The sequence below is a fragment of the Euphorbia lathyris genome, chromosome 1 (genome assembly GCF_963576675.1).
Source record: "Euphorbia lathyris chromosome 1, ddEupLath1.1, whole genome shotgun sequence".
Lineage (NCBI taxonomy): Eukaryota > Viridiplantae > Streptophyta > Magnoliopsida > Malpighiales > Euphorbiaceae > Euphorbia > Euphorbia lathyris.
The window spans coordinates 9,465,355-9,476,947 of NC_088910.1; the positions used below are offsets into that span (position 1 = coordinate 9,465,355).

An 11,593-nucleotide genomic window follows, 5' to 3' on the forward strand; every position below is an offset into this window, starting at 1 on the left:
ATCAACCTGTCTTCTTGTAGCTCTGGGGGAATGTTTCGGATTTGCTAATCCCATTTCGCGTACTCATTCCGTTATGCAAAGATTAAATATAATTCTATGAAAATTAATTTAATAGTTGCATACGGCTAGAAGCAATAAGAACCTAATGTGTCACACATAAGACTTGGAGCCCAAAAGAGAAACAGATGTTAATTAATTGATGGAAGCCCAACTGAGTCCACTAAAGCCCAGTAGAGAGAGGGGGGCGATTTTATGTATGAAAATACATAAATAATTTAATTTGATTTTAACAATCCTAATTAGATTATGATTGTGAATTAAATTAATAAAAGGATAAATAAGTTAGGAGGTTTAATGAGATTAAAATTACTTCTATTATTATCCTATAAGGTTATTATTATTATCTTTATATTTAGATATATTAATAGATAATAAATAAGAATTATATTCCGAATTAAATTCTTATTCAGTAACCTAATTCTATCTAACTAGGGTTTAGATACAAGAGAGTATTTATAACCCCCCTCCTATGTAAATTTTGGCCAACCCTAGCCAGAGAGAGAGAGAGAGAGAGTTTTGACCCACAAGTTTGAGGACGAGATTGTCTACCGCTTCCTTCCGTTCAATTGATTTTCATCTCTTTCTTTTATTCCTTGATCTTGTGTTGATTGATTAGAGGCAATCTATTCTTGATTGCTTTTATACGGTTGATATCTAACTTGATTTTGGGTTGTGTTTGTTTTGTGCTCGTGAACTCGGAGTAAGATTTGAGGGCACTTCGCTTGCAACGGTAGATAGTTCATCAAAAGGTATTTCCTTCTATCCATCTTTATATGAAATAACGATTAACGGATCTTGGGTTAATGGAAAAAGGTTAAAATTTTATATTTCCTCGGCCATACGTTAGCCTTAAATTCCATCACCTCATTGGTTAGCATGAACATGTGATGCATCATATTTTATTTTGTGACGATATACATTTATGGTGTGGCCAGCTTTACCACAGAAGTCACAATAAGTTACCCTTTGAGGGTGATTTTGTTTTTGGTCAGCACGATTGTGCTGAGCATGCCAGCATACCTTAGTGGTATGGCCTTTCTTTCCGCAGAAGTCGCATTGGACATTCCGTTGAGTATACCAACACACATCTATTGTGTGTCCTCTTTTTCTACTGTTCTGTTGATTGTACCGTCCATGCTGACCAGTACCATGATACTCAACATTGGGATGGAACCTTTTCTTAGCCAATGTACTCAGCTGGTTCTGTATAGTTGTGATGTCCTTTCTCAGCTTCTTAGAGTCTGATTGGACTTCAGAGACAAATCTATGCATTATTTTTAAATTTTCATCTTGCCTAGTGTTGTCCTGAAGGAGATGTCACTCAATTTGACCTCCTCAATCTCATCACATCGCTTGTTGAGTGCCTTTATTTTCTTGTTACACTTTTTGGTCAGTGTATACAGATCACTCAGGGCGTTAACCATTTCATTTCTAAGCAAGAGAAGAGATGTTACCTCATTGGAGTGTTTCTCTTGGTCAGACTCATCTGAGAGGTCAGCTTGCTCAGATCGGCATTGGTCAGCAGCTTCATCAGCCATAAAACATATGTTTACTGACACTTCGAGCTGTCCTTTTTGTATCTGCTGTCGCTGGGCTCAACTTTGTATTTATCGCTTCTTCTGAATGACCTTTTGCTGTTCTTGTCGTTCTTTCTGAACAGCTTCTTCATCTTTCTTGTGAACATGACCATCTCCTCATCATCTGATGAGTCAACTTCTGTTGAGTCAGCTTTCATGACAAGAGATTTTTGCTTCTTGTCCTCTGACTTTTCCTTAGCTTCAAAGTTCTTCATTGATATTTCGTGGGTCAGCAGAGATCCGATCAGCTCATCGTATTTGTATGTGGTCAAGTCCTGAGCTTCTTCCACATCTGTCTTCTTAGCTTGCGAGCTCTTGGGTAGACTTCTCAAGATTTTCTTCACATGCTCTTCTTCTGTGAAGTTCTTGCCGAGTCTTTTCAACTCATTTATGATGTTGGTGAATCTAGCGTTCATTTCGGAGATGTCTTCATTGTCATTCATCTCGAACAGCTCGTATAGTCTCATATGTTGGTTCACCTTTGATTCCTTGACCTTGCTGGTGCCTTCATAGGACACTTCCAGCTTCTTCCATATTTCCTGTGCTGACTCACAACCTGAAATTTTATTGTACTTTACAGCATCTAACGCACAATGAAGCATATTGATAGCTGAAGCATTATTTTGTAGTTTTCTAAGGTCATCCTCTGACCACTCAGTTTCACTCTTAACAACTTTCTCGTTGTCTACCGTTTTGTAAGGCACATATGGGCCTTGAACTATTGCAAGCCACGCACTCATGTTTGTAGCTTGAATAAAGTTTTTCATCCTGTTCTTCCAAAAGGTATAATTTGATCCGAAGAACAAGGGAGGCCGACTAATAGATAATCCCTTAGGGAGTATCTGTGTTGTTTGATTTCCAGGAAGGAAACGAGTGCTGTTCTCAGCCATTTATAGGGATCAGCTCAAGATAGTTTTGTCTTTGAGTAATGAGCTACTGAGCTCTGATACCACTTGTTGGTCCCGTGTAATTAGTTCCAAAGGGGGGGGGTTAGGAACTAATGTAACTTTTTCGCTTAAATATGCTGACTTAATTTAATTCTTTAAATTACTTTACTCAGTTTTGGTCAGCAAGGCCGAGCAAGATGTAAGACAGCTTTAGTCAGAGGCTGACTAGAACCGTTTCACTTGTGAGTTGGGAATTAACACTTAAGGTCAGCTTCCAACTCAGCACTCCGATTACTCAGTGTCAGCTTATACAATTTATATTCTGAGTAATTTAAGCAAGCAACACATACATATATATATATTGAGAGAATGAGTTAGAAATTACTCAGCAGACTTATCCTGGTTCGGCCTCACCGCCTACGTCCAGTCCCCAGAATCCTTCCGGGCTTTTTCAATCCAATAATGAGCTCTTTAGAGGTAGAGCACAAACCGTTTACAAAGCAGTTGAGTATGCAAGAGTACCGTCCTCTTTTTGTCTACTCAACCCCTACTGAGCGCTATAATCAAACACTCAGATTTTCTCTACCGCTGAGTACTAAAACCTAGTACTCAGCACCACTCTCTCAATCTTTACAAATGATACAAATTTGTTCTTTCTAGATGAAGAACACTTTAGATGAATACAAATTCAATCTAGGCTTTTACACAGAAATAGGATTTGAGTGTAAGTATTTGCTTTTTCTTGTTTGTATGTGCTTGTATGTATGCTTTTCTCTTTTGTATTTCGGCAATGGCTCCAAGTGAAGAGCTTGTCCTTTTATAGTGAATTCTGAGGCTGCAATCATTTGAATTCGGATGTATCTGTTGAATTCAAACAGTCTTCTTGCGTCATTCACTGGTCAGCATACAGTTTTGCAGGCCAATCCTGTTGTCTGATTTTAGCAGGCGTCAGGCTTGTCTTCTTCCTGCCAGGTTCATCTTCTAGTGCCAGTTTCGTCTTTTAGCCAAACGCCAGTTGACCCATGCATCTCGAAATTGTCTCCTTGCGTAATTCCAAAGCTTATGTATTAGCGCAGACTCATGTCGGATCTTGTCTTTTAGTAAACGGATCATTCGCGCTGTCCTGACGAACACTCAGCTTGATATTATAGACGTTGCCTTTGATCTTTTATCTTTGGTGAGGCTGTGTTATGTTTTACTCAGCTTCTTCGGTCACCTTCGTCTTCAAGCATTTTGTTCTGAAGAAGACTTTTCTTCTTTTATGCTGAGTCACACTTCTACTCAGCTTATGCTGTGACTCATGCTGACTTCGTCCTGTCTTACTTTTTATTTCTTTTCTCGTTTATGATTATACTCAACATTGAACAAACACATTAGTACAATTAAATCAAAGCACTTAAATTTAATTGTCTTAATCATGGATTAACTTAAATAATTTTGTCAAATCAAAATCATGTGGAAAGGTGTTTCAACACTAATCACTTAATGCAAGCTTGTAAGCTGCCTGAGCCTGTTCTTAATGGCCTGGATAAAATCAATCGTCGTTTCTTGTGGGGGAACTCGGAAGAGGGAAATAAAATTCATCTGGTTCCTTGGAAGGAAGTCTGCCAACCGAAAGATAGGGGCGGGTTAGGGATTAGACAAGCCAGAGATAATAATAAAGTCTTGTTGATGAAGCTTCTTTGGAGAATGTGTCAATCTCCTTCGGCTCTTTGGGTTCGTTTATTGTGCGGTAAATATAGAAAAGATAAGGTTTTTGGGGGGCCTAAAGAGAGAGTTCTTTGTTGTTCCTTCTTATGGAAAGGGGTTAATGCTGTTTTCTCTGAGTTCTGCGCTGGGATTGGTTGGTCGGTTGGAAATGGCAGATCAATTAGTTTTTGGAACGACACCTGGCTAGGGATGAAGCCTTTATTAGAGGTGTGTACTTCTTCTCCGCCTCTGGAGATTCGCAACTGGAGTATTGCCGATGTAGTAAATTCTGAGGGAGATTGGATGTGGTCTAATTTTGAAGAATACCTTGATATGGAAACTCTCCTGAAGATTCGTGGAGTTAAAGTGAGCAGTGAGGAAGATGATGGGGATAGACATTATTGGTCCCTTACAAATAATGGGGTCTATTCGTGTAAATCTGCGTTTGAGGCGTTCTATATCAACTTGGATTCTCCTCCTTCTGTCGATTGGAAGAACATTTGGGCCCTGAAAGTACCCTATCGTATTAGGAGTTTCCTTTGGCTTGGGGCTAAAGATAGGCTGCTCACGAACGTGGAAAGGAAAAGACGCCACTTAGTAGAGGCTGATACTTGTAGTAGATGCAAAGTTCGGGCGGAAACTACCTGCCATACCCTTAGAGATTGTGTGAAGAGCAAAAATGTGTGGAAGGAAATTCTTTCGGGCCATTTACTTCCTAAGTTCTTGGCCCATCCTGGTCAGGATTGGGTTAGAGATGGAGTTAAAGGTTTGTTACTGCCGGAACTGGAGCATGGTGCTATTCTCTTTGCTATTGTTTGTCACCAGCTTTGGCAGTAGATGAATGCTGATATTTTTGGAGATGGAGCAGTTATCTTTCCTAATTTACTTGCTTTTTTCTCTAAAAAGATTATTACTATTATTAAAAGCTTTAAAGAGGATTATCTTCCGAACCCTAGCCAAAGGAAGGCGGTTCATTTATTGGGCTGGTGCAGACCCAGGGAAGGGACTGTAAAGTTAAATACTGATGGCTCATGTCTGTCGGATGGCAGAATTGCAGTTGGTGGGGGTCTTGAGAGACGCTGGAGGGGCTTGGGTGTCTGGCTTTGCTCAGAACCTTGGAGTGGGTTCGTCCTTCACTGCTGAGCTTTGGGGAATTTTCTAGGGGCTTAGGCTCGCTAAAAATCTGGGATTAAAAATCTTCTTATGGAATCTGACAACCTAGAAGCTGTTAAAATGATCTTTGAAAATAAGACCTTATGTTTGAGCAGCCAAAATTTAGTAAAAGGAATCAAAATGTTATGTACTTCCTTCGACACCATCAACTTTGGGCATGTCTTCAGAGAGCAGAATAGGGTTGCTGACCGCCTTGCTGCGGAGGGCCAGGTGAGGATGCTGGGAGTCTCTACCTTCTCGTCGCCTCCGGACTTTCTCTCCTCCTTACTGGCTGATGATCGGGTTGGGGTTAGCTTTCCCAGGCTAATCCCGGGTTAATCTTTGGTTTTTTGTTTTTTTCTTTCTTTCCTTTGCCCACAAAAAAAGGAGCAAGTTTATCCATAACGTCTAAAATTGTGCAATTTTACCCCTAATGTTGGCAGCCAAGAATAATTTTACCTCTAACGTTGATAAGTTTGATCAATTTTAAACATTATTATAAAAAATAGATATTTTGTTCTTTATTATGCACCAATTGCATATCACTTTATTTATAAAAAAAAGATTTAATATTTTCTGTGATTTAATAATAAAATTGGAGATTAATATTTATAAATTCGATCAAATTTTTGAATTTCTTTTTTGTCCAACTCGTCCAAAAGAGATTATATTTCTAATTTTTTTTCACGTCTAATTTTATGTTTATGATCTGTTACTGATAAGTGATAAAATGATTCACATGTGACATCAGTTTTCACATGTGAAATGTAGATGACAAGATTCATGACCGAGAAGACATTTTGATGAATTATATCTCAAATTGATCCAACTTGACAACGTTAGGGGTAAAATTGCTATTGACTGTCAATGTCAGAGTAAAATTGGACCATTTTAGACGTTTGATATAAAATTGCTTCTGGTTATAAACGTTAAGGGTATTTTTACACTTTATCCCTATTTTTTTTAATATATATATATAAACTTCGGTTCAGTTTCGGTTAAACCAATAGTTTTTACGGAATAACCGAACCGATAATCGATTACTAACCAGAGAGTAGAAATAACCAAACAAAATTAAAATTTCGGTTCGGTTATCAAGTTATTTTGCTCAACCCACCCTCATTAAAGAAAAGCATCCATCTTTGTTCCTAACCAAAAAAAAAAAGGGTCGAATACATGAATATCATAATTAAGTACAAAATTACAACTAAGTCATATCACCTAACTTAATTCTTAATATGTCATTATTCTCTATATATTATGATTTTACACTATAATTTAAAAATTCTAGGCTGTAATTCATAAATCATAAACCCTAAAATATGTATTCTAGACTTTTAATTTATAAATTATAATCCTCAAAATATATCAAAAGTACTAATTTTACTAGTTTGATATAACCTAAAATTATGACTTGATATAGTTGTAAATAGTTTTTAAAACATGAATTTCTGTGTAATTTTCCCAAAAAAAAATCTTTATGGGCTGAGCTGGGCTTGTATTAAACATTTTATATCTAGGCCCAGTCAAAGCCCAACTCAGCCCAATCCACAAAATTTGATCTTAAAACTAAAATTTCCCAAATATATACTCTATGCAATTTTGATCTTTTTTCTTTTCCAATTTTGAACAAGAATTGTAACATAATTTAGTTTTATTTAATTGATCATATTCATATGACACATCAAATTAAATTATAACCATAGATTAGTATACTAATTTCTATTAAAAGAAAATTTACAACCTTTTTAATTTTTTTTTTGTCCTAACAGAAAACAAAATTATAATTTCTAACCAATTTGTATACCTATATATATTGTAGAAATTTCTTACATAATTGCCAAATACATCAAGAAGACAAAACTTTGATTTTTGTAATTGATATATTTCACCAGAAAAATGACAAATATTCCAGCAGAAAACGTGCAGCAAATTCCGAAGTTCGGCGAATGGGATGTAAAGCATCCTTCTTTAGCTAAACAATTTACTCTTATATTTACCAGAAAAATTGCACAAGGCAAAGATAACAATGTTTCTGCGGATGTTACCAAGCCAAAAAAGAGCGATGGTGGATTTAAAGATAAATGGTTATGTGGATTTGTATAAATTTAATGGAAATAATGTTATTTTTTTTATCTTTTAAGTTTGTTACGTTGAATTTATATTTAATTATAATTAATTATAATCTCACTCGTCATATTAAATTCCTGATTATTAAAAATTAGTTGTGAACGTTAAACTTATCTTACTAAATTTTAAATTGAATTCCCCCAATTTCTAATTTTCTGAACAAGTTTTCATTAATATCTCATGTTGGCATGTAATGCGCGAAAAAATATACATAAAAGTAATCATATTCAATCAATCAAATAATAAAGTACAAAGTTCAGTGTTATACCCACAGAAATTACGTATATAAATACTAAATTTAATTGGATTTTAATTAATTAGACTAATCTTAAGACAATGTAAATTTTATTTAATTATTAATTTTAACTGAACAGATAAAACAGAAGTAAACAAACATGAATTTAATGATGGATAGATAAATAAGGTGTGGTTTCACCTAATATTCATTCTAACAATTTTTCAATTTATGCAACTAAAGTAATTAACATTGGTTACGACTATTAATTCAATTTCCTAACCTAAAACTCTTAAACTTCTTCAGTTCTAAAATATTAGATAAGAAACACATTAAGCTCATGAAAACCTAATACGAACTAGTGCGCCACGAGTGCGATGGTCATACAAGCGTCATGTTATGTATTTTCCTTAATTTAATACCTTAAATTAACTACGAACAATGAAGATGACGGCCACGAATTCAAACCGTTATACACACCATAACACAGTCTATGAAAAAAAAAATACATTTAGAAATACAAATTAAATATAGTTGAAATTAGGTTTAGGTAGAATTAAGGATCGAGACAAATTCATCCAACTCACTTTGGCTATAAACAATCCTGAGTAGGGTAGTGTCGTCTCTAACTCCATAATTTTTTTTTAAAAAAAAATTAGGTTTGCATTTATAAAAAATAAACAATATCTACTCATTTTAGGTAGTGTACTTTTAATTTCCTAACCCCAAGATACTAAAACAAGGAAATTTTGGCGTTTGATTTTCTATTGAGATAGGAATAGGGATAAAGGTTGGGATATGGATAAGAATAAATGGTTGGAATAAGGATAAAAATATGATAGTGGGAATTATTATTCAATGTTTAGTACGTGGGATAGAGATAGAAATAAAATAATACATTTTACTATTTTAAGCTTATTTAAACTACATAACATTAATTTAAGGGATAAGATGAACTTTTCCATCCTATTAAAATCGCAGGAGCTTATCCCACTTCCTTATACCACCCCCTTCTGGGTATAGGATTTGAGAGATAAAAGACTTATCCCTCATCCGTCTCACTCTTCTATCTCCCAAACAAACACGGGATAACTTATCTCGTGTTTTTTTATCCCTATCTCACATCCTATATCCCTTCAAACAAACACCCCGTAACAGGCTAAACTTTAAAAAAAATGCTCCCCAACTCTATAAAACTGTCTCCGCCACTGAATTTATGGAGTTTCTCTTTAGCCTCCTAAACATTCCTAAATTTGCTTAAAGTGACGTAAAAAGAACAAAACAAACATTTGATCTCTAACGCAAAAGGATGGATCCAGAGAGAGCAGCGGGGGCTTAAGCATCTAGTGCTGGCCGAAAAATGTTAAAAGTTCTATCAAAATTGTGTTCGGAGCATTAATCGTTTATGTAAAAACACTAAAGAGCACCACAAACACATCTGTTACTGAATTCTAGATCGATTGCTGCTAACGAGAATACAACATATTTTTGTTTCATTTCTCTTGTATATAACCATATAAAAATAACACGATTATGACAAAATAACCCGAATTAAATTAACATTTCCATTAAATTACTTCATTACAATTCTTTTCCATCAACAATAACAAAAAAATCCCCCAAATCTTCACAATAAGCAGAACAGAGCATTCTGCAACCCAATTTCAAAAAAATCTCCCGCCCGAACACCGAAACTTCCCCGAATCACCCGCACAAAATCATCGTCGTCATCCCCAAAACCAGACACGAAACAATCAGAAAAAACAGAGTAACAAAATCCTTCCCAGACCATCTCCTAACACCATTAATCCTCGAATCAACCCGCATACTCTTCGCTCTCCTCAGCGCATCAACTTCTTTCAACAAATCAAACTCCCCACCTTTCTTCTTCAATTCCTCCACGCATTTCGCCAGCAATTTCCCATCTTCCTTCTCCCTCTCAAGCAATTTCTCCATCTGCGCTTCCACATCGGTCTTGTACCGCAACGCCCAAATTATCCCGCAAGAACAGAGCAGAGAACACCCGGACGGAATCCACGACCTCTTACAGGCCGGACCGTTCAAAATTGGGTGAATTGAGGACGAATTGAAGAGGAGGAGAAGTGAAATTGAGTGAAATAGGAAGAAAAAGAGGTAGAGATGAGTGATTTCTTTTCGGATTGAATCAATTTGGGTTTCTTTGACGGAGACTCTGTTTAAGATCAGTTCTTCCTCTTTTAGCCATTGTTTTAGGAGGAGTTTGTGGGTTGGGGTTTCGGCGATTTGGTGGAGGGGGTGGAGGGGTTTGGGTTCCATGATTGATGATGATGAATTCGTGGTTTCGTCGGTCATGATTGGGGATTTTGTAGAGAGAGAGAGGGTTTGATTTTGTTTGAATTTATGATGAGAGAGAAAGCGGAGGAGCGAGAGCGTCTGGTTTTGAATTTGATGGGTTTTGAAAGATTGAATGTAACGGTCGGATTAGGGGGGAGTTTGAATGGGTGTGTATTTACTTAAATAGCCTTGGGCGGTGGGTTTTATTAGTGGGAGTTATTGGAAATTTGTATCTTAATTACTGTTTTGGCCCTGAAATTTAGAACCCTACAACGGCTCTTGTACTTTTGAATTATACTTTTGTTTTTAGTTTTTGTCATATTTTATTAGAATTTGTTTTTTTCTTTAGTTGGATTTTTTTTTCTTTTTTTTTTTTTGTTCATTAGCGTTAGGGATAAAGTGCAAAAATACCCATAATGTTTTGGATCAGGAGCAATTTTACTTCTAATGTCTAAAATGGTGTAATTTTATCCATAACATTAGAAACGAAGAACAATTTTACTCCTAACGTTGACAAATTGGATTAGACATAATTCACCAAACTGTCTTCTCGGTCATGAATCTTATCATCTACACTTCACACGTGCATCATTTTATAAGTAATAAATCACAAATATATATTGCAATGTAAAAAAAATAAAAAATATATATTGTCCTTTGTACAAATTAGACAAAAATTTCAAAAAAACCACCAAATTTATAAATATTAATCTCCTATTCTATTATTAAATTACAAAAAACATGAATTTTTTTTAAAACAAATTGTCATACAATTTGTGCAGAATAAGGAACAAAAATATTTGCGTTTCATAATATGGATAAAATTGACCCAAATTATCAACGTTAGGGGTAAAATTGCTGTTGGCTACCAACGTTAAGGGTAAAATTGCATCATTTTAGACGTTAGGGGTAAAATTACTCCTGACTCAAAACGTTAGGGGTATTTTTTGCACATTAGCCATTTTTTTCTTTCTTTTTTGTTCATTAGCGTTATTTATTTTTTTGAAATTTGGAACCAATATCATTTAAGTAGAAATATCACAGTACAATGCATCAAGCAGTAAATCAGGAGGTCGAGATGACCAAACTGAAAACTCAGCCAAAGAATAAGATATACCCGCTAACTGATGGGCAACCTTATTAGCAGAGCGACTAACATAAGTGACACTAATGTCATTAAAAGAATTTATTAAACACTTGCATTCATCAAGAATAAGGCCATAAGGAGATATAAAAGATTGTTGCTGTAAGTGTTCAACCACCAAGGCGGAGTCCGTTTCAACTTCGCAACTGTTCAAGCCAAGGCTTTTTAACCAACTGAGTGCTTCCTTTACTCCCAATGCTTCCCCATCCCTAGGAGTAAAGTTGCCCCGTATACGCTTGGAGAAGGCATGGTGAAAAACTCCAGCTCTGTCACGGACAACGCCCCCCAAACCGAGCAGCCCAGAACCTGCAACAACTGATGCATCAACATTAAGTTTGAACTCAAAATTGGTTGGTTTCAACCACCGAGCCGAGGCCCGACGTTCATCCCCCAGAGAACCATTCAC

General features: G+C 35.9%; 1 protein-coding gene across 1 annotated transcript; it reads right to left on the minus strand.

The window, feature by feature from the left end:
• Window positions 1-9,206: 9,206 nt before the first annotated feature.
• On the minus strand, window positions 9,207-10,183 carry LOC136213278 (uncharacterized). The gene has a single exon (XM_066002822.1). It carries the CDS (start codon window positions 10,059-10,061, stop codon window positions 9,435-9,437), a length of 627 nt encoding a protein of 208 aa, XP_065858894.1. The 5' UTR covers window positions 10,062-10,183; the 3' UTR covers window positions 9,207-9,434.
• Window positions 10,184-11,593: the final 1,410 nt, after the last annotated feature.

Coding starts and splice junctions, on each gene's coding strand:
- LOC136213278 (XM_066002822.1), bottom strand. CDS start 10,061: ATGACCGACGAAACCACGAATTCATCATCATCAATCATGGAACCCAAA.